This window comes from Pholcus phalangioides, unplaced genomic scaffold (genome assembly GCF_987345545.1).
Source record: "Pholcus phalangioides strain wild (caught in Gottingen) unplaced genomic scaffold, Ppha-v1.0 ptg000017l_1, whole genome shotgun sequence".
Lineage (NCBI taxonomy): Eukaryota > Metazoa > Arthropoda > Arachnida > Araneae > Pholcidae > Pholcus > Pholcus phalangioides.
Genome location: NW_028301610.1, coordinates 10,792,595 through 10,814,837, shown reverse-complemented (window position 1 = coordinate 10,814,837; position 22,243 = coordinate 10,792,595). Strand labels below are relative to the sequence as shown.

General features: G+C 32.6%; 1 protein-coding gene across 2 annotated transcripts in view; it reads left to right on the top strand.

Moving 5' to 3' along the window:
• LOC149072367 (SANT and BTB domain regulator of class switch recombination) overlaps positions 1–22,243 on the top strand; it is a 70,364-nt gene that overhangs the window by 9,543 nt on the left and 38,578 nt on the right. For both annotated transcript variants that reach the window (XM_089246552.1, XM_089246553.1), the window contains 4 exons: positions 1,669–1,729; positions 4,796–5,016; positions 6,310–6,463; positions 15,790–15,849. In XM_089246552.1, the coding sequence (XP_089102678.1) occupies positions 1,669–1,729; positions 4,796–5,016; positions 6,310–6,463; positions 15,790–15,849 (496 nt within the window). The remainder of the gene's footprint in view (positions 1–1,668; positions 1,730–4,795; positions 5,017–6,309; positions 6,464–15,789; positions 15,850–22,243) is intronic.

The window sequence follows — 22,243 nt, the reverse complement described above, 5'->3', positions numbered from 1 at the left end:
TGTCTTATTGGTCAGTTTCTTTTAGTTTTCCAGATTCACAGTTATCGTCTGAAAGACTTTCTCATGGAATCTATGGAACGTACTGTACATTAAAAAAACATATTGTGAATCGTGAAACATTAGGCATCTCAGTTACATTCTAACTCCTCGTAATGGCTGAATAAAATAAAAATGCAAGATTTTAGCTCAACGGGGAAAAAATCCTATTTTAGACCAATCTGAAGAAACAGCACGATTGAGTTATGTGAAAAATAAAAATGAATATACATATAATTTTTATACATCCTGTTTGACTAATGGTCATATGGTCATCATATTGGCTTTTGGGGTTTCTCTCGGATTCAGTTATCAATTGGTTATTGTTATCAGATCTTGATGTGATCTCACTAAGCAGTGTGCATTGCATCTCAGATTTCCAAATGTTTCTAATTTGTTTCAAGGATGAAGCCATAAGTCTACACAGGATTTTGAGACGTAGGACAAGAGAAGTAGGAGTTGCATCGTTTTTTTCTGAAGAGGGGGAGTTTTGTTTTTCAGTGCAGAAAACTTTAAAATTTCAGAGGACATTGGGGTTCAAAGATGTTGTCTACATTAGTGGACAAAGCATGTTGGCAGTTTTCCAGCTATAAAATAATTTTCAGCATTTGTAATCCTAAATTTGATATTATTGTGGAGAGCACCAAACCCAAAATTTGAAATTTATTTTTCATTAACATTCCTTCTGTGATTTACCGTGATGGAAGGATTTTTTATTCACAACACTTAATTGATTTTTTGTAATTAATTAAATCTTTTCAACTTTGTTAATTTGCGAGTTCATTCCCATTGTGTGTGTTTTCTATTATTAGAAATTGATTAAAATTTGTTTTAACGCCAGCTACAGAGCAGATTTTCAATAATTATCTTTAGGTTTTTTTTTCACAAATAACCTCATCCCCTAGGTTCTAGTGCCTATACTTAAGGGACCAGAGAAACGTAAACATATCATTATAAAGGAATTATCCTTATAGATGGAATATATTAAAATTATGAAGAAAGTGTATTGGGATCAGAGAATAATGTCATTATATGTGGGTGATTATATAGGATTTTCTCACCTCACTGTATAAAGCTTATATATGAGCTACAGAATGGTGATAAATTAGCCATCATGGTTCAATTGTTGACCAAATATGGTCATCATAGTTTAATAGAGATGAATTTTTTGACATCATGATTGCTGAATTGTCTTTCTCACTGTCTCAATATTCTCAGTCTTTGTATGGTTCTTACAAGATAGATAATTTTTCAATAACAAGCCTAAAGCTCTAAATTTGGTAACCCAAGTGGTAATGACCTTCTGATCTTCAACATGATCATTTGAACTTAGCTGAAAGTTCATGGGATAATTTAACTGGATGGATTTCCAAGGGTTCATGACCAAATCACTACTTCTTCAAAAATTGTTTTTGTCATAAATGCTTGATGTATCTCAATCCACATCATGTAGGCAAATGAAAACAGCAAGGTAAATGTCCGGCTAACTGTTGATCATTGCCTAAGATCAAAGGAATGGTGGAAGTAGGAATTAACTAAGCCCCATCTGTACTCTAATGTACGTTTTATGTATTCAGTATTTTATATCATCTTCTGTTCAAAATAATTTGCTTTATTAATTTTATTTGATAGCTAAACCAGTGGAGCCAAGTATACCAGATTCATATCATGGTGATCAGAAAGAAATTCAAAGGTATTTGAAGTCCTTGCTAGGGTATTTTGAATTATATAGAAATGTCCTCTCCACTTGTCAATACAAGATTCATTGAGAGACTGGTTATTTGTGGAGATGAAGATCTTCATCTCCACAAATAACCAGTCTCTCGTGGGGGCAGTGACGAATTTTCTTCCTTGTAATCTTCATCTCCACAAATAACCAGTCTCTCAATGAATCTTGTATTTTGAATTATTGTTCCAAGTTTTTGATAGAAGAATAAGTCATGATGTACAGCAATTTACATATTTTAAATCTTGTGAATCACTCTCTGAAATCATTTTAATATTATTAAAAACAACAGTTTTTTAAATATATTGTATTTTAGATATAAAGTATTTAAATGTTAACGGCGGAACAATAAACCACCCTCCTAATAAAATGCTGGTCTTCATATATGGTTAGCTAAAAATGCCAAAAATTTAACAGAGTATGTTGAACTGTGTGTTATTATTATTATTATTTTATTATCCTAAATTCCCCCTTATTGCTTTGACAATGTATAGCTATATAGGCCTATATGTTAAGAGAAATAACTTTTGAGCAAATTACAGATGAGCAACATGTTGGAGATACAGGGGTCATAGAGGGGCATTGCCCCCCCCCCCCCAGTGTCAAAGGTAGAGTAGACTGATCTAATTCATGTGTGTATATATGAATTGGCGTCATCATCATCATGCCCCCAGACTCTTTCAAGTCTATCTCCGCCTATGATGAGCAACTCCAATGTCTTGAATACTCAAAAAAAAATAAAAAATAAATAAATAAATAAAAGAATCACAAAAATGAAATAAAACTAAAAACAGCAAAGTTTCAGGGCATAATATAGCCCCTTCTTCAGTTGAACAAAGACATATGGAACCTTTGAAGAAGTGAGATACATTAGGCCTCAGAATAGCTGTTTGGAGTTTAATTTCATTTTATTTCAGTTTTAGGCATTCAGAATGTTAGATTTTATGTGTAGTTTTATGGTTCTTATTAGAACTGAAATCTGCCTGGGCATGATGGATTTTCGATTACTCTCAAGATTAATTGAATAACAAAAACTCTATTAGCTATTAAAAGCCTGTAATTTTCCCAAAATTTTTGAGACAGCTGTTTTTTGTATTATCAGTATTATAAATATAAAAAAAAAGTGTTATTTTGTAGAAATTGTTTCATCTGTAAATGTAGAAATGCTTTGGGTATTATCCATTGAAAGGTGCTAATTGCTCTTAACAGATTTTTTTTTATATTAAAAAAATTATTATCTAAACCTTTGAGGTGGTCTGGATAGTATTGTTGTACGGTATTTTGCATTAATGATTATGTGTGTAAAAAATTCATTGTACATAATAATAAATCATAACATACTAATTAGATTGTAACAAGCAGTACAGTAATAAATAGAAATACTTGGTGGTGATCTTAATGATTTTTTCCCCTCCCTTGAAAGCATAGTTTTTCAAAAAATGAATTTGAAGGGAAAAAAATGAAAATACCATATACAAACGGCAAGGTCCCTGTCAAATTTGCTGTTGTTTACATAAAATGGATGTGATGCAACTGAAATGACCAACTAAAAGTCCCTACGATTCAAATATAATCTGAACATTGCCTTAGAAACAAAGAAACTTCTTTTCTTAAATTAACTTCTTTTGTCTTAAATACTTGTATTGCGATATCACTAAATCCTTCACTATATTCACTCAAATGCAACCTGCACCTTTTTACCACAAACCCCCCCCCCCCAAGATACTTTAAATACCATTCAGAAAAATAATTTAAGAATAATTAGTTTTAGTATACTTGTTAATTGTTAAAATAACCATTCATCTAAAACAATTGTTTTTTAAAGTGGGTAATGTATTTTTAAGCACAGGGGCAGCTTAAGCGAGGACACAATCGGTATGTTGCACCCAGGCGGCAGGTTGGAAAGGGTGACAGCTTCAGCGCTTCAGTTGGACACAAAATTTTTTAAAAATTTCCAATAGTAAAAATTCATATGACATCATGCTTTTGAGCCTTAGTCTGATGTCAAAATTGTTGAAAAAACTTGAGGGACTTGGGACTGAAATACCAGAAACAATGTACTCCATCACAAAGAGCAAGTGTGCATTTTTTGGTGCCCTCAAATATTAATTTTTTCAGACCAGTCAAATAAAGGCAAAAGAATTCTGAAGCACCAGAAACACCTTTGAAATTAATTTATTAATAAAAGATGCCTCGTTTTATACATAATCTTTACAGGAAAAGTGTATAATAGTAATGATGGCTCACCAATCTATGTTGTTTTGTGAATTGAGTTACCTGGCAATGAGTGAGAGTGGTAAAATAATTCTGGACCAAAAAGTAGAACAACCCCTTTAAAAACGGGACGGTTTCTTCAAAAGTGAGACGTATAGTCACGAACACTTTCTCAGTAAACAATGATGTGCTGCATTTTATAAAACAAATTTTTTTAATTCCAGGGCTTCCTAGGCAAAAGCCATGTCCACCTCCCACCAGGGTCGTTTGTAGGGGTGGCACATGAGCCTTTACTCTTGGGTGTCAAATAAGCTCGAAATGCCCCTATTTAAGCATTTCAAAACATGACATGAAATAAGAGGTTTTTCAATCATTTGAAAGAACAGAAATTAAAACTGAAATAGATTTTCTTGGGGAAAAAGCCATTGTCTGTACAAGTTCATTCTCTTCTTAATGTTTTCCCAATGCTTGTGGGTAAATTGAGTGGTTAATTTGTGGGTAAAGTGGTTAAATTTTTTTGTATTTAAAATGAGACTCACCATTTTCAATGAGATCAAGTATATCAGCCTTTTCTTTAGCTTTGCAAGCCTAGCTGGAATTTGAGCTGAGGCATGAATATCTTTGTCCAATCTCATTTATAAACAGCTATTTGTCGAGTGTAGTTCTTTAGTCTACTTGTATCACCTAACTCAGATTCTTCCTAACTTTTCTGTTTCAGAATCATAGGTGCCCAACTTAGATGAGTTTTACTATATTTATTTTTTTCCTTTTATTTTTCTTGAATTTGCTTATTTAATATTTCTTTTTTTTTCTTTTCAGAGAAGTCAGTATACTTGTTATAGATGATTGCAGAAAAGTAGAAGAATGTTTCACTTGTGAGCATAGCTTACTGCTACAGAAAGTTCCCTTCTTTTTTGAAGCTTTAAAAACAGACCAGCCAAAAATTACCATAAATATCCATTGTGATGTTGTTGTTTTCAAAATGATTCTCAACTATATAAAAGGCAATGATAGTGGTGAGTCAAAGAGCTTTACAATAGGTAAGCCTCACCTCTTTGGATATTTTTCTTGTTATGGTTTTGGTCTTTATATTTGCTAATTGTTCAGAAGGTTGTCAAACTAATTAATGCTCTTTTATTTTGCTGAAACATATTGTGATTTATCTCTTGGGTCTATTAGTTTTTTCCATGTGCTTGTTCATAATTTTTTTTTTTTTTTTGATTCAATCCTTGTATTTTTGAAATTTTAAATGCACACTGTCGCAAAAAATATATGCATCCATAAAAAATTGAGCTGCAACTAGGGCCTGTTCTAGGCATTTTTTTGTCTGGGGTAGATACTGTATTATTATGCGGCCCTCAAGATATGGTACATATTTTAAAAAATTCTACTTTTTTCACTTCTCTGGTAATTTAATGAATAAGATATGGTGTATTCTCAGCCACCTCGTTGGGCATTTTGCCTGTTGTGGCGTTGTATTTGTAGTTGTATATTTTATACTGAATCTGTGTGATATATATAATGTATACAACAAAAAATCAAATTAGTAACTATATTTCTATGTTTAAACATAAAAAGTTTAAAGAGAATAATCATCAAATTGAAATAACATTCAGTAAATAAAAATAAAATAAAACCTTCACACAATATATTTAATTCAAAATTATTTTCTATAGAAAATTCATAGTTGAATATGAATATCATTCTATTTTTCAAGGTGCTTCGTAGAATTAGCAATCTGGCATTACAAAAACCTAAAAATTGTCCAAATCTGCATCTTATGTTGAAAGGTCAGTGGTAGGAAATGTTGCCTCTGATTTTTTTTTTATCTGTGTGGACTTATTTTTATACACAATGTAACAATATATAGTGAGATGCCATTATATACACCAATGGTGTATGTGGTGATTTTGTGTGCATAGGATTATTTTTGTTGTGAAAAAAAAAAGCTTTATGAAGCAACTTCCACATCTCTCTGATCGAGATGGCTGCTGATGCATCGGTTTGATCAAATGGCTTCTCTTAAGCCAATGATAAAATCTTTCTCAACATCAGACAATAATAATGATTTATTACAACAGTTATTGCTGCAATGTTGCAATGTTCAAAGTAATTGATTGAAATTAAAAACTAATTGTAGCTTACCAATCCACTTAGAATATTCAAATTATGTTTCCTTAACATATTAATTAGGAACAAATATTGATTCACCGCTGTATTCTGATACCTCTTATGTGTTCTGATGTGAAAACGAAAATGTGTGGGTAGTTTAATCATGTGAAGAGGAGTTGATGCTTTGAATCTCATATTTTTTTTCATAAATTTCTTTTTAGAACCAAAGTATGCAGTTCATTTATTGGTATCTGCAGCCTATTTAGGCATGTCTGAACTTGTTGAAGAGTGCTTAGAATATTGTCATAGACACATGAATAAACTTGTAGAAAGTAATGTGCAAATAGCTGCTCTTACAGAAGATCTACTAAGCAAGTCAGTACTTATTTTGATTAATTTGCTATGTGCACATGAGAAATACAACATAAATAAACCCTAAATATGAAGAGAACAACAGCTAGATGTGTTTCAGAACTATATCAAGTTACTTATTCAGCAGCTAAGAAAAATAGAAAGATAGCAAAAAGGCAAAAACTCCATACAGTGGGAGTTACTCGCTGTTCAGGACAAAGAGTCCAAATGAAAAGACCGACCACATGAGAAGGAGGAGGAAAAAAATGGCAGAGCCAATCACAGATGAGAATATAGTAGTGGTGATGATGGAGAAAAAAATTATTGCAGAAACTGTTGCCTCTCGAAAATATGGCAACAGTTTCTACAAGAATTTTTTTCTCCATTACCACTATCACATGTTCTCGTCTGTAATTGGATCTGCCATTTTTTTTCTTCCTTCTCACTTGGCTGGTCATTTCATTTCGACTCTTTGTCCTGAACATCGAGTAACTCCTGCTATACAGAGTTTGTGCCTTTTTGCCATCTTTCCATTTTTCTTAGCTGCGGGAGAAGTAACTTGATATAGTTCCGAAACACATCTAGCTGTTGTTCTCTTCATATTTTGGGTTTATTTATGCTGTATTTTTCATGTGTATTATCTCATCCAATAGGTAATTTATTTTTAATTGCAATATGAATTACTGTAAATGGGAAATTGAGTTTTTTAATTCAAATATCATTGGGTGCAGTAGCCTAGATCCATAAGATGCTTGCCTGTATTACAGAAGGATGTTCAGAGGTGTTAAGTTTGATACCCATTCAGTTCTTGGTATAATCTTTCTTGACACAAAATTACAACCAGAGTGTCATAGCACAGGGGAATCCAACTCCTTTCTGTTCAAGGGCCAACATGATGTTCAGCTGCAGTGTTGTGGGCTGCATTAGGGTTGTCACTCCAGTGTATAAGCTGCACCTGTAAAGTGACCCAGAAAACTTTCAGATTTGTATACAGCATGAGTAATGTGGTGAAACACGGGAAGTTTAGTCGCTAAACTTTTATCCTGGGCTTTGTACTCCACAGCTTCTTCATAAACAAACACATGTCCATTGTTTATCTGATCGCATTCCTAGCTAGATATAATGCGTCAAAAATTGTATTTCATCTGCTAATTTTTCCATCCAATATCCATTACATTCATAGTCTGAATTTTACAGACAAAAAACTTTTTTTTTAAATTTTTCTCCAATTATAATTTTTTACCCCCTGATTTGACACCCTCCTATAGCGGCACCCAGTTTGGCTGCACAGATTATTATGAGGAATTGTTGGCACAGGTATACTTCAAGAGGAATTATATTATCAGGATAAAAATTGTGCAGAAAGCCAGTTTCTGTGGATCATAGTGACTATCCCCTTCGAGGGTGCCCGAATGGGTAGACATGTGATGATATATCAAGATAAGAAGGTCCAGCTTCACATGGACCGAACAGACTACTTGTACATGAGAAAGGATGCACTCATAGTATCACCTGGTACTCCATAAAATTAGAAGTAATCAGATTTGTTATGCATGTATTTTTATTGCTCTAGCTACCTTTTTCAACCAGAACATCAGTGGTTCAGTTTGAAGAAGTGCCAGTCTGTTTCAACGTGGAATGCCAACAACCTACCAGGTCAAGAGTTAGCTATGAATTCTACCGTGTTTCTGGTACAAATAATCTTGGTGTTCAGTGGAGGACTCCCTCGGTCAAAGACGCACTATGAACCCCACTATCGAATATGATAATTTTTTTCTTTTTGGAATTATTAGGGTCTACATTGCTTAGTTGGATAGTTGGTTTCCAGGTCCCCACGTCACCACAGTGATGGTTGGCTGAAGTTTGTTTTCTGTGGTTCCCAACTTTGAACTGCAAAGGCGAGCCGATCTCCCCTTTAAAAAGTCTCGCCACAGAGATCAACAGACCTATAAAGGTAAAATTATTCAGTCATTGCTCTTTACTTATAATTTGAAAAATTGATGGCAGATGGCAGCACTACACATAACAAACATTACACAGAAACAAACTTTGCATTAGGTTCCCAACACATACACTCCAACATGTACCAGTTTGTTAGATATTCCTCAGAGGAATATGGATGAGGTGCATATGTGGTTTAGTAGTAGTCAGTTTTGAGGTGCCATTGTGAGTTGGCATCCACTTCAAAATTTTTGTCCCAGTGAGAAGAACATCAAATATACATTCAACAACAATTACAGAGGCTACAACACTACTTTACCGCACATCAACTCCGGTCATATCACCATATGGCAATTTCCAACAAGTGGAGTTGGGTGGGAAATGAAGGCTCCATCTATCAGTGGTCGCCACAGGCTTGGTAGGTAAAGAACTTGTTTCTGACGTTCTATGCCCGGATTCGAACCCATGGACTTTGAGAGTAACCTTCATAGTTGAAGATGAGCATCTTACCACTGCCCCACTCAGGCACTAGAGGGCACTAGAGGTCACATAGGCAACTTGTCAAAAAAAAATTGGAGAAAAAACATGTCCATAACAAAAACTTTATAAGCAATTTGTGTGTTTGGAAAGGCAGTATGGACAATAAAACATAGTATAAATTATTTTCATTATACTAAAAATAATGAATACAAGTAGTTTATTAATCAGAAAGTCTCTGCTGTTGGTACCAATAGCTGAAATAATGATCACGAATTTAATTTATATTCATGGTATTTTTACCTTTTTTGGGGGCTGCACAAAATCACCTTGTGGGCCAGCTGTTAGCCATCCCTGACATAGCACATTGCTCTTACAAGACGTCTTCTCACTAAGTGGTTAGGACACAAACCTCTTGGTGAGAGGAATGAAAAGAAAATAAGAAATTGTGTAGTACATTGCAGTTTAGAATTGACTAACCTGCAGGTTCCGACAGGGGCGAATCTAGATCTCGCTGTTGGGAGGGGGGATTTTACAAATCGCTAAAAAGTGATCTCAGCATATGGTGACCATATGTCCTGCATTTTGTCTTGTATTTTCCGCGACAGTCTCGCTTTTGTTTTTTTTTCCTCCATTCCAACCCCTGGGTTCTGGTTTAATTAGCTCTTATATACAAAAAAATGACTGTAGTATGACAAAAATGACCAACATTTATTTTAAATACTACTACGTTTTCAATTGTGCATTTCACTTGAATTTGAAATATTAATTAGATATTGCTTTTATAAAATAATGAATAAAATATTTCAAGTATTTCATAATTTTTTTTGATTATGTTCAAAACATTGAAAATCATGTGCTTGATAGAAATGTTTCTGTAATTTGTTTAACTTTCTGATTAGTTAAATGGCCAAAAAAATATTGAAACATTCAAAATAAATGAACTTTATACTAAAATACTAAAAGAAGAGATGAATTTGATCAGCATTCTGATATTAAATATACATATATCTCGTAGAACATTTGACAATCAGCTGAACAGAAGTTAGGAAAATTTTAAAAATTAGAAATGATGCGATCAAATGAAGCAATAACTTTGGTTTAATAAAAACAAAGTTTTATTTGTTATACATGATTTTTGCATAAAACTGCTGTATCATTTGACTTAATAGTTACTTTATGATGCATCCTAGAAGTCATAAATGTGAACATGTGTGTTAGCTTTTTCTTAAAGGATTGTCTTGTATAAAAATATATCTCACTACCTAGAAAACAGTGTATTTGTTGGAAATAATTTTGTTTCCTATTCTATATGCTTAAAAGTTATTTAGACTTCATCCCATTAATTTAAATCTAATTCTGGATGACTGGGGTGACATCTTTGACTGAGCAACTCCCATGCAACATTTATAAATTATCTGCTACCCCTCTACACTCATTTGATATGCATTAACTTATGAAGATAAATACTATAGAACCACAAAAAACATAATAAATTCTTTGAAGTTTTTCACTTTTGTCACTTATTCCAATCAGTTTTCTTGTATTCATCTTTCTGGTATGAAAGTCTATGGGTTACCATGTTAATAACTGAAGATAATAACATGAGTGAACAAATATTTTAAGCTGATTTTTGAGCAGAAAAAAAAAGTAAATTATGTGAATGACTCTGCAAAAAGGATTTCATTATTGAAAAAAGTTTTCAGTGGAAGGGTTCTTATTATAGGCAAACTTGGCTAATTCAAACTTCATTAATTTGAATTTTTGAATAATTTGAATGTAAGGAATTCCCCTTCAGTTTCCAATTCAATTTAATGTTGAAATTACCTGTTTAATTTGAACTTTTTCCCCTAATGTTTTAGATAATTCAAAGTTTAATTCAGATATGTCATTTGCAAAATGTCTTTTTTCTCAGAATTCCTGGCTGACTTTCGGTCATCTTTTTCATTATTTGTGATGCCCTACAGCCAAGGGTGACTTTTTTTTTGAATCAAGCACAACTCTAGTCTATGGCCAAAGCCAATTTACTACCAAATTAGTGCCGCCAGAAGTGTGCATGTGTACCTAAGCCCGCGTTCACACTGGACTGATACAGCAAACTATATGATCCATGATGCATAAAGAATTCACCCAGATTGGTTAAAAACATGAAATCAATACCAGTTCTATGTTTTCAACCAATCCATATCAGTTTTATTACATATTGTAGATCGTATTGCTTATCGTATCAGTCCAGTGCGAACCTGATTTAACAGTCTGAGTGTGTATCTAGTGTTGTGTATACATTTTTCAATTTGTGAGGGAAGGGAAATTATTGAATAGTTGTACTGTTGTAGATTTGTTGCTTTCTGTGGTGAGAATTTTTAATTGAGAGATTGGCTTGCATTCATGCCTCCAAGTTAAAAACCAATTTCAGCTGACCACTATTGTGTCACCAGTGGATGGACCCATTCTGATGGTGATATTTTAGTGAAACTTGGTATATAGGGTATATGGACCGGGGAGGGGGGGGGAAAGAAAGATTTAATAAAAATAGTTCACTTTTTGACCGCCAGGTGCAAAAGTGGTGCTTTTTATCACTGTCATATTTTTCCTGTGGTCCAAATAATGTATATATTGAATTTCAATGACATACCTCCACCACAATGGGTAATACGTAGGTTGGAGTAGTCAGTAGTGTCATTATAATTAAGCTACGTAGTGTCCGTTTATTTATAGCCACCCTGTATAAGACCTACACACCCAACAGGAAAAAAAGACACTTGCATGTAGTGAACTGCAATTTTAAACTGAATGCTGTGTATGTGGTCAGTATTCAGGAGTCTTATTGACATTATGAAACACCCATAAATATTGATGTTTATTTTATTTTTTTAAATTTGATCTGCAGTTTGAATAACTAACTTCTTTCTGAATTTAATACTGCATGTGTACTTGAACCAGGGCTTGACAAATCAAAAACTCTAGGGATATAGGTATACCTTCTTTTTTAAACTAGTCCAAAACAATGTTTCTTTCAATTTTCTTTTTTTTTAGAATAAAATTTTATTTAGAAGTAAAAAACTACAGAATGCAAATATTATTATACACATATGTAAAACTTAGTTTTAGTTTGAAAAAAAAACAAGTATAAGTTGCCAAGGAGTAATAATACCCCTACTGTGGCAACCAGAGTCAATGAAATTTACAATCAGAGTTTAAAAAAATTATTATAGTCATATAGATACATAATATTAATAGCAGTTATAATGCAGAATGGCAAAGTTAAGACATGTCACAGTATATAAATTTGTTGTGCCAAACTGGGAATTTAATTAAGAAAAAGTTTGAAAAGGCAAATGAGAATTTTATGCTAGTACAGTTTCTGTATAGTCTATGATCAATGTCTAATAGTTTCAATATTATAAATTGTTGCAACATAATGAAATAATTACGTTTCAAATTTAGAATATGAAGTGATATTTGTTAATTCGAATGATAAGGTATTGTAAATTTTGCGAGCTAAATAAAAGAAGTGGTTTTTAAATATCTCTTTTTTTAGGTGAAGTCATGTCAAAGATTTCACCGGATACCTTTAAAGAAATTAATTTTTTAGAAGAGCATGATTTTTTGTTTTTATGTAGTGTTAATATCAGTTTATAGACAACCAAATGTCGTAAAGACAAGAAGTCTTTAACCGTTGAATGAGAAGTCAAAATCTAATGACCTAAAAGTTTGAGAGATATATTTTGAGTAATCACGATAGGAAGTATGTAGTCTTATAATCCCATCCCCAAGCTGTTAATCCATATTGTAATGAAGATTGTATCCATGAATAGTATAACGTTCATAGGAAGGAAGGATAGACAATTTTATGTAGATGATGGACCCTGTAGAGAAAGTATCAAAGTTTCAGGTTAGTAAAAAGCAACATGAGATTTCTACTTCAAGTTTGACTCTACCTGGAATCTTTGATATTTCTAAGAAAAAACTCTATCTAGATCAGGGTAGTTGCAATCATTTCTTGAGCAATCTATTCGATGGGATTTGAGTACTATATTTGAATCGCAATGTTCAGTCAAGCCAAAATAAATGAATTTTGTTTTTTGGAGATTCAGTTTCATATTGTTATTATTAAACCAATCATTGATTATTAGAAGATCATGTTCAAATTCGTTTTTAAGTGATTGTAAATCATTGCAGGAATAGAGAATGACTGAGACATGAGTGTATGTTATCATTTTACCAAAGAATTTCAATGAACAAAAGTCATTAATAAAATTAATCAGACCTAAAATAGAGCCCTGAGGGACTTCTTTATTTATAGTCAGGGCCACAACTAGATGATTGGTCAGTCAAGGCATGTACATATTTTGGCGCCCCCTTGTAATATTGAAGAAGAGGTTACAGGGTGAAATTTGTGCCCCTCTGGTCTGATGCCCGGGGCACCAGACCCGCCCCTCCCCCTAGTGGTGACCCTTGTTATAGTTGTATATTCACTGAAATATTTTTTATTCTAACTCTTGGTTTTCTTTCATTTAGATAAGACTTGAACCAGTGTAACATTTCAATTCTAATACCATTAATCTAATAATTTGTATAGTAAGATGTCATGATTGACATTTTCAAATGCTTTTGAGATGTCAAAAAAGAGAAACAGTTTGTTTATTTCTGTCAAAACTTTGTAGAACCTACAGAACTAAAATAACACATTTTTTGTACCATGACCTCCCAAGAAACCATACTGATTTGGGGCGAAAAATTTGCTGCTATTTAAAAAAAAATAAGTCTACTTTTCATTGCATAGTTTCAATTAACTTAGAGAAGATAGGAAGAATACAAATGGGGCAGTAATTATACACTACATTTCTATCTTCAGCTTTAAAAACAGGAATAATTTTAGTGTATTTCAAAGGATGAGGAAAACATTTTTGATTTATAGTTTTATTTATAAAACTTGCAATATAGTCAATATTCTTAATGCTAAAAGCTTTAAACATTTTTGTATTCATACCATCATGATCTGATGTTGTCTTACTACAGAGTTCTTACAAACAAAAGCAAAATGATCTGTTGCATTACATTAGAAAGTACCAGGGAATACATGCATACAACTTTCTGAGGGATGTAGAAACAAATGATCAATACATGTTGATCAATACAAATGATCAATACATGTTGATCAATACAAATGATCAATACATGTTGATCAATACAAATGATCAATACATGTTGATCAATACAAATGATCAATACATGTTGATCAATACAAATGATCAATACATGTTGATCAATACAAATGATCAATAAATGTTGATCAATACATGTTGATCAATACAAATGATCAATACATGTTGATCAATACAAATGATCAATACATGTTGATCAATACATGTTGATCAATACATGTTGGTTGATCAATACAAATGATCAATACATGTTGATCAATACAAATGATCAATACATGTTGATCAATACAAATGATCAATACATGTTGATCAATACAAATGATCAATACATGTTGATCAATACATGTTGATCAATACAAATGATCAATACATGTTGATCAATACAAATGATCAATACATGTTATATATGTGTAAAACTGTAACTCTGGTTGGATCATTGTGTAGGGTGGCACATATTCTTCATTCATATAAATTGTTAAAGTAATTAATGACAGGAGGTTCATCGGATAAAGTACTGATATTACCTACTGCACCAAATTAATAACAGAAATTTTCAGAAACTCAAAAATTCATCATTAAAATAATCTATTGTAAAGTCATGTGAGCGATAAATAGCTAAAACAGAAAAATTCATACACTTACTTTGCATCAAAATACATTTGGCAGGTTGGACCGGCCATTTTCAATCCGATCAAGCTTCAACCATTTTTTAAAATAAACTATCACACCACCAAATCTGGACCAATCCCTACAACAGTAAACTTTATCAAAGTTATCTGTGTTATATAAAGTTGTTTCATCTTTGAAGATCCAAATTTCAGACAAAATTTAAATATCAATGTTAGGCAAGCAATTGCGAGTTGAATAATCAAAGTTGGCTCGCTTACTTTTGATGTTTAAATGCAATAAATTTATAGAAACATTTGAATCGAAATGTGTGTAGTTAAAAAATTAATGTAAATTCATTGATAATATTGATAACAAGATTTGAGTCAGATTAACATCATCCGAGAGACAATCATTAGCAATAATGTTAATTGGTTAAACATTTTCAAGATCACTGATTGATTTTAACTCTATAAATTCTAGATGATTAATTTTTATGTAAGAATATTTTACCTTCCTTGAACCAACAAAATTGGAAATAATATTCTACTTTAAATCTTTTAGCATCGTACAGTACCTTTTTCAGATCAGAAGCCATATGTTCATTGATGTAAAATGGTAGATCCATTTGTCTGTAATTGAAAGTTTTCATGTAAGAGCTCAATGTGGCCAATCTAAGAACTTTATTGCTGAGAAATTTTGATTCAAATTGAAGCACTATATTCTTCGGGGATCTTTTCTAGTTACCGGTATGTCTGTAGGTTGTACAGACATTTTCCTTGACTTTACAGTCTATAATATCCTCAATTTTCTCTAGTACCATTGTTAAATTTTTGTTGCATTCCTGTAACAAGCTTTTAACTGTATTTTCTTGGACATCTTCCATGTTGGTAGATACACTGATGCAAATCAGACAAAATTGTCTGTTTTCCTTATACTCTAATTTAGTAATCAAAAATAGAAAATTTTGTTCTGCAATACCAATTTTTTAGTCACCATTGCAACCTGGGATTTGTAAAGCCATGATTTAAACTAGAGACTAAACAGATATTCTCTACCTTTATAATTTATACATAGCTTCTTTATCCTAACAAATTATATTTTTTGATCTGCTTGCCAACAAAATATAGTGATTCTATAATTTGAAAATTTTTTCAGGTTAGTTTCTCTATTTACTCATAGAGAAGTGGAAGCTATAAAAGAACGAGTGATCAGAGAGTAAGTATTTGAAACATATTTTTTTATTGTGTTCAGTCTCACAGTGTGACTTTCTTCTGTAACCATCGTTACTTTTCCCTGTGATTAAGATGGGCTGGTAGATACATGCTTTCCCTCCAAGGTGATTAAAAATTACTAAGTTGAAATATATAATATTGAGAAGTATTTTTCCCAACTATCAAATTATTAGGTTCATATTCAATAGGCACAAAATTTCTCATCTGAGGTAGGATTGTAGAATGAAGCAATTTTATTATTTTAATGCATTTAACCAACTTTGAGACTAAGTATTTAATAGTTGTATTATCATATTATATACTACTTATTTAACAATTTGCTGCAAAAATTTAATCAGTTACCTTTGATTTAAATGCTATCCCGACCTAACAGTGGACTGAAGGGTTGGTTTTTTCATACATCCCTGCTTCCCAACTAAATCACCTCCAATTGCCACTGTAATTAAATAGTGTCCTTCACTGGAAAAAATATGTTGTATTAATTGAAAATCTCTCCCCTAAAGTTAACAAAAAGTGTTTGTGCTGATATTTACAAAGAAATGTCAATGTTCATTGATCCCTTTCTCTTGTAAATGAAGACTAATCTCTGCAACTTCTTCTATCATAGTTAAATTATTACTATTGAAAAAAATCAACTTTTTCTCTTTAATGCATTTACCTTTTTCGTATTTGTTTGAAATTGAACATCGTTTTTTGTTTAATAACAAGACAAATTTCAATTTCAGAACTCATTCTTTATGCTTTTTAAATTCAGAAAAAAATAATAAATTTTTCAAATAGAGATGAAACTCAAAGAATCATGTTCCCTGTAAATTCATTTTAGATAGATTTCTAGCTCAGTTCACAGGGTTATTTGCAAAATATATTTTCAAGATTTGATTGGCTGAGAGGGGTGGAGGTTTGCGTGCAGAATTATACAAATATGTACCCAACAGATTCACCAATACAGAATGAATGCCTTTATCTGTTACTATGCTATCGGCTTGCATCACTCAGTCATCTATCGTGAATGAATTAATGAATTAATGACAATTGCCAATTTTGATATCACTGAACCTCCACATATACTTCCTATGTAGTAAAAGAAATTGTGAAAAATTCAACAAAAATAATTTAAAAAAAGAGTTCTAAAAATTATTTATTAAAAATAATGATAATTGTTGTCATTTTCGTGCAATCATTGGCAGATCTATAGATAACTGGAAACCTCATCACTAATTATATTATTATGAAGTGTATTTTCTTCAAGTTTGAGGCATATCAATCGTGACTGAAATGAGATTATGTATATATTGTTATATTGAAAGGTGGTATCATTATTATCATGCACCACCACCAAATCTATGTTTTTGTTTGCATCTCTTTTTTATCAGTATAATTAGTTCCACTAGTGAAAAATTCCAATTGTGAGCATTTATTGGCTGCACAAAATTATAATAAATTATTTAATTAATAAAATCAAGTTATGTTTCACCATGTGAAGAAATTTATTATGTCTTACTCAGCAAGTAGCAATATAGCAGCAATTTCATTAACACTTTCATGGAGCAGGTAATACAAAATACTAATGTCACTATATGCAGGGGCAGCTCGAGCTGACCTGCCACTCCTAGAAACGACTCTGGCAGGAGGCTGACAGGGCCTCAGTCTTGGGGGACCTCGAGATAAACCTTTTTTTTTTCAAAAAAAAGCCGCACACCATTGTTTATCATGCAAAATATTCATGACGATAAATCTTGCATTTGAAGCAGAGTTTTCTGCTTTTTGGTCCAGTATTATTTTATGATTCTTAATAATGCCAGATAACTCTATCCTCAGAACAGAACTTAATGGTAAGCCATCATCACTTGTACTTATCCTTTAAAGATGATGTATAACGAGGTTGATTTTTATTAAGAAATTTATTTCAAAGGTGTTTCTGGTGCTACAGGGGCTGGACAAGTGAGAAGCCAAATTTTTCCTTTGCCTTCATTAGACCATTCTGGAAAAAATACTAGGTGAGGGAACCAAAGTATACACTTGCCTCCTTGTGATAGAGTACAGGGGTTGCGGGGTTGCTCCTGGGCCATGCAATCCATTGCAGCCCCATGCTGTGCTGCGTTTTCCTAACAAAAAATGTTTTTTTATTAGGAATTGTTGGGTCAAGTTGTGAAGGTGGGACTGACGGGAATCCAGCCCGGGACTATTCTTCTCATTTTTTCACACTACAAATTAACTGTAGGAGGCCTCCCGCATGAAAAATCTGGTTAGGGGCCTGCAAAAGATTCCAGCCTAGGGGCCCTGTTGCAGGATGTGTGGGGGGCCATGGTTAGGGGGTAAGCAGAAAGCGCAAAAAATACGTCCTGCACTGGTAGAGATTCTGTCTCAAGCCACCCCTGGTAGATTGCTTTCTTGTTTCTGGTATCACGATTCCAGGCTCTGTCTATTCCCTCAAGTTTTCTCAACATCTCCAATGTCAAGGTATGGCAAAAGTGTGATATGAATTTTTACTGTGTGAAATTAAAAAAAATTTTGACCAAACTAAAGTCTACGCTGCCGCCCTATATAGCCTGCCACCTTTCTGCACCACACCCTTTACACCCTCACTTAAGCTGCCCTGACTATATGCCTTCAGAAGAATAGAAACTAGCAAGTTTAAAAATGTATTGAAGATGATTTTGAGCAAAATATGTAACAAATATTGTTCCCAGCACTATAACTAGGCAGGTGCAACAGATGCACCCACACAGAGCCCACTTGGAGGGTGGGCCCAGAATGGGCCCCCCTAAATTTTCCATTCTGGGCTCAAAAATGGACCAGAATAGGCCTAAATGCAAATTCTTGCAAAGGGTGCAGGAAGGGCTAGTTACAGCACTGATTATGACAGTTTCAAAATTGCTTCAAAAAATATTATAAAGAGATTAAAGAAATATTATTGTAATAAAGTATATTATTGTACCAAGAGTATTTTAATATTACATTAAAGACAGTTCCAAATTAAATTACAGATCTCACTCATAAACCTTGATAAGTCGTCACCTCATATTATCAAAAAATTATGATGGCTTAAGCGGAGTGAGAACTTAAGCGAAGTGTGTCATTTTCAATGTGTAATATTGTGAAAATCATATAAATTCATTAAAATATGAATTAAAATTACAATATTAATAAAATTTATAGATTGCAGAAGAAAAAAAAAATTGAAATTTTTATCTTTTTAAAGCTCTTATTACTTGAGATTGTGTTATCACACTGATTACACTGATTGTGTTAAAATATACTGGTACACTTCGATTTATACTAGTAATTTTTATTTTAGACCAGTCAAAGCAACTGTTAGAATCGTCAGCTTTTCTTCACAACAGAACTATTGCACATTAATTTTGCATACACATGAAATTTAATTTTAGTGTTTTAATTATTTATCAGTAGTTCATGAAACAACTACAAGGTAATCTTGGTAAAATTTATCATGGTACTCTTTCACACACTAACTACAAGGTAATCTAGGTAAAATTTATCATGGTACTCTTTCACACACTAACTACAAGGTAATCTCGAACATAGGGTCCACTTTGATGGACTTGGGTGGGGGTGGGATTCCCTGGGTAGTGAAAAGCACACATAAGAAGACCTCAACTTTGGAAAAAGTGTCTGGTCTTTCAACAAAGATAATTTGTTAAAATTTGAAGACATTAATTAGTGGGGCCCCATGCAGATGCCAGGTCTAGCTTGAACAGTCCCTAATGTTTCAAAAAGTTTAGTCATCAAATGAACTTCCCCAACGTAACTTTCGTTACTTGAACTGTTCCGTTTTGGTAGATAAGGCTTTTATGGTGACTTCTAAGCATGTGGCAATGCTGTTAACAAGTAGTGATGAGTCAACCGAAATTAGCAACGAGTAAACACGGGTTTAATAACATGATGATAAATATTAAAGAAAAGTTTTTTAAAAAGCATAGGAAATATCTCAACATACTTCCATATAAAATGAAGTATAGAAGCTGTGATAAAATTTAAAAAATTCAGATTAAAAAAGCTAAACAAGAATATAAAAAAACAAAACAAATTTATTTAATGCAATAAAAGCAAACAAAAACAATGGAATTGCACAAATACATTCGTACTCAATAAAAATAGTTAAAATTAAATACTCCCAATTCTTCATGATCCTGAAAATTTAGCAAATAACTTCAACAAGGAATTCTTGGCTCCATCTTTATCCACTGAAATTCATGGTTTTTTAAGATATATTAATTTCTCTCCTGTTTCTACTTTTATCCCCATTTATTCTTTCTGGCCTTGGTGTTCAACTAATATCTACTCCATCACTGATTCTCTTCCTTTTCAAAAGACTAACCTTGACATTCCCTACCAAATTCTTTTTCAGGAATATCTGGACTCTCTTAACCATTCATCCATTATCATTACTACAGATACTTCAAAAAGTAATGATGTTGCCATGGGTCTTATAACTGCTCTTCTAATAATATTAACACTTGGTTTATCCACAGTGACTCCTCTGTTTTTACTGGAGAAGCTTTGGCAGTTGATTTAAGTTCCATTGTTCCCTTTAATAAGTCTCTTATTTTTATTTTCTTTGACTCTAAATCCATTATCTTGGCTACTCAGAATTTCTCTAGTCATTCTTCATCAGTCATTCATACTCTGTATGTGCAACTTATGCATATGAATAATCTCTCTGAACATATCATTTTAGTCTGGGTTCCTGGTCATTCGGGTATTTCAATAAATGAGATTATTGACTCACACGTTCGGTCTGCTTCTCAATCGTCCCAATCCCTCACATTTTTTTTAATTATTTTGTTTACAATATCCTTGTGAATTTGATATCTTCTATGACTGTTGTAAATTTTTTTTGTTTTTTCTGCAACAGAAGGATGGAGGTCATCTTCTATGCCCTTATTTGTGAAAGAGCTCCCCTTATACATTTAGAGCATATTTATGTAAAATTAAGAAAGCTGATCACTATTTTTGCTCTTACTGCAACATCCCTGAAATTTCTAAACATTTTCTCTTTTCATGTCTCAATTACTCAAGCATTCAAAACACAATCTTTCTTTCACTTCTTTCCCCCATTAAAAATTGGACTCAATTCTGTTCTCTTGGTCCTTCTGTGACTATCCCATGTTTTGAGCAATTCATTTACTTGAGTTCTTGTTTTTTCTCATTTTTGGTATTGCTGCCTTTTTCTTTCTGTTTTGTTTATTGTTGTATGTTGTTATGTCTATTATTTCATGCTGTTATGTCAATTGTTGCATGCTGTTTGTCAATTGGGGTTTTTTTTTTGCGAGCTGTTTTGTCATTTGTTGCATGATACTTCATTATTGGGGGCATGATGTTTTGTAAATGGTTTCATGCTGTTTTGTTGGGGTTGCATAATATTCTGTTACTGTCACATGCTGGCCTGTTAATTGTTAAGGGCTGTTCAATATATTGTACTCATGCCATGTCAATTGGAACATGCTATTCTGTCATTTATTGTATGCTATTCTGTCAATTATTGCATACTATTCTGTCAATTATTGCATGCTGTTCTGTCATTTGTTGCATGCGTTTCTGTTTGTTGTATGCTGATTTGGCTATCATCCCAAGCAGTTGTGCCATGCTATGTAGTCAAGGATCTCAAGCTGTTTCCTGATATCATCATGTTTTATGTCCTTAGCATATTTTCATGTTTTCATTTTATACAAGAGATGACCTTGTTGCATAAAGCCTTGTATAAATAATAATAATAAGAAGAACAGGAAATGTATTGAAAGAAACTTGAATGTTAATACTACAGGATACATGTGTCAGTATGAGAACAGATATAATGTCATATACTGAATAGCAATAGTGGAAATTGACATACCTACTCTGAAAAAAAAAATGAATTAAATGAATTTGAAACAACTGGTTACAATGAATTAACTACAAAAATTATTTTATTTCATCACACTGAAGCACCTAATTAACTCATTGATCAGCAAAAGTTTCTTTTAGAACGAAAAGAACCCCCCCCCCCCCAAAGGAATATAAATGAAAATATTCCCTTATTTACCCAATTTTCACAAGAGAAGACTCTAATGATATGGCTAATTACAGACCAGTTTCAATTCTCCCAATTTTTTCCAAAGTAATAGAGAAACACATGAACAAGCAACCTGTAAATTTCCTAAATCAATATTTTTTTAACACCAAACCAATATGGATATCAACAGAATAAAAATACAGAAAGGGCAATCATCAAACTTTGTCAATATATGAATACTGGATACAATAACAATGAATACTCTATGATTATCTACCTTGACTTAAAACAAGCATTTGATAATGTTTATTTAAATATACTAACACAAAAATTACATAAATCTGGTGTTCAAGGAGAGATACTA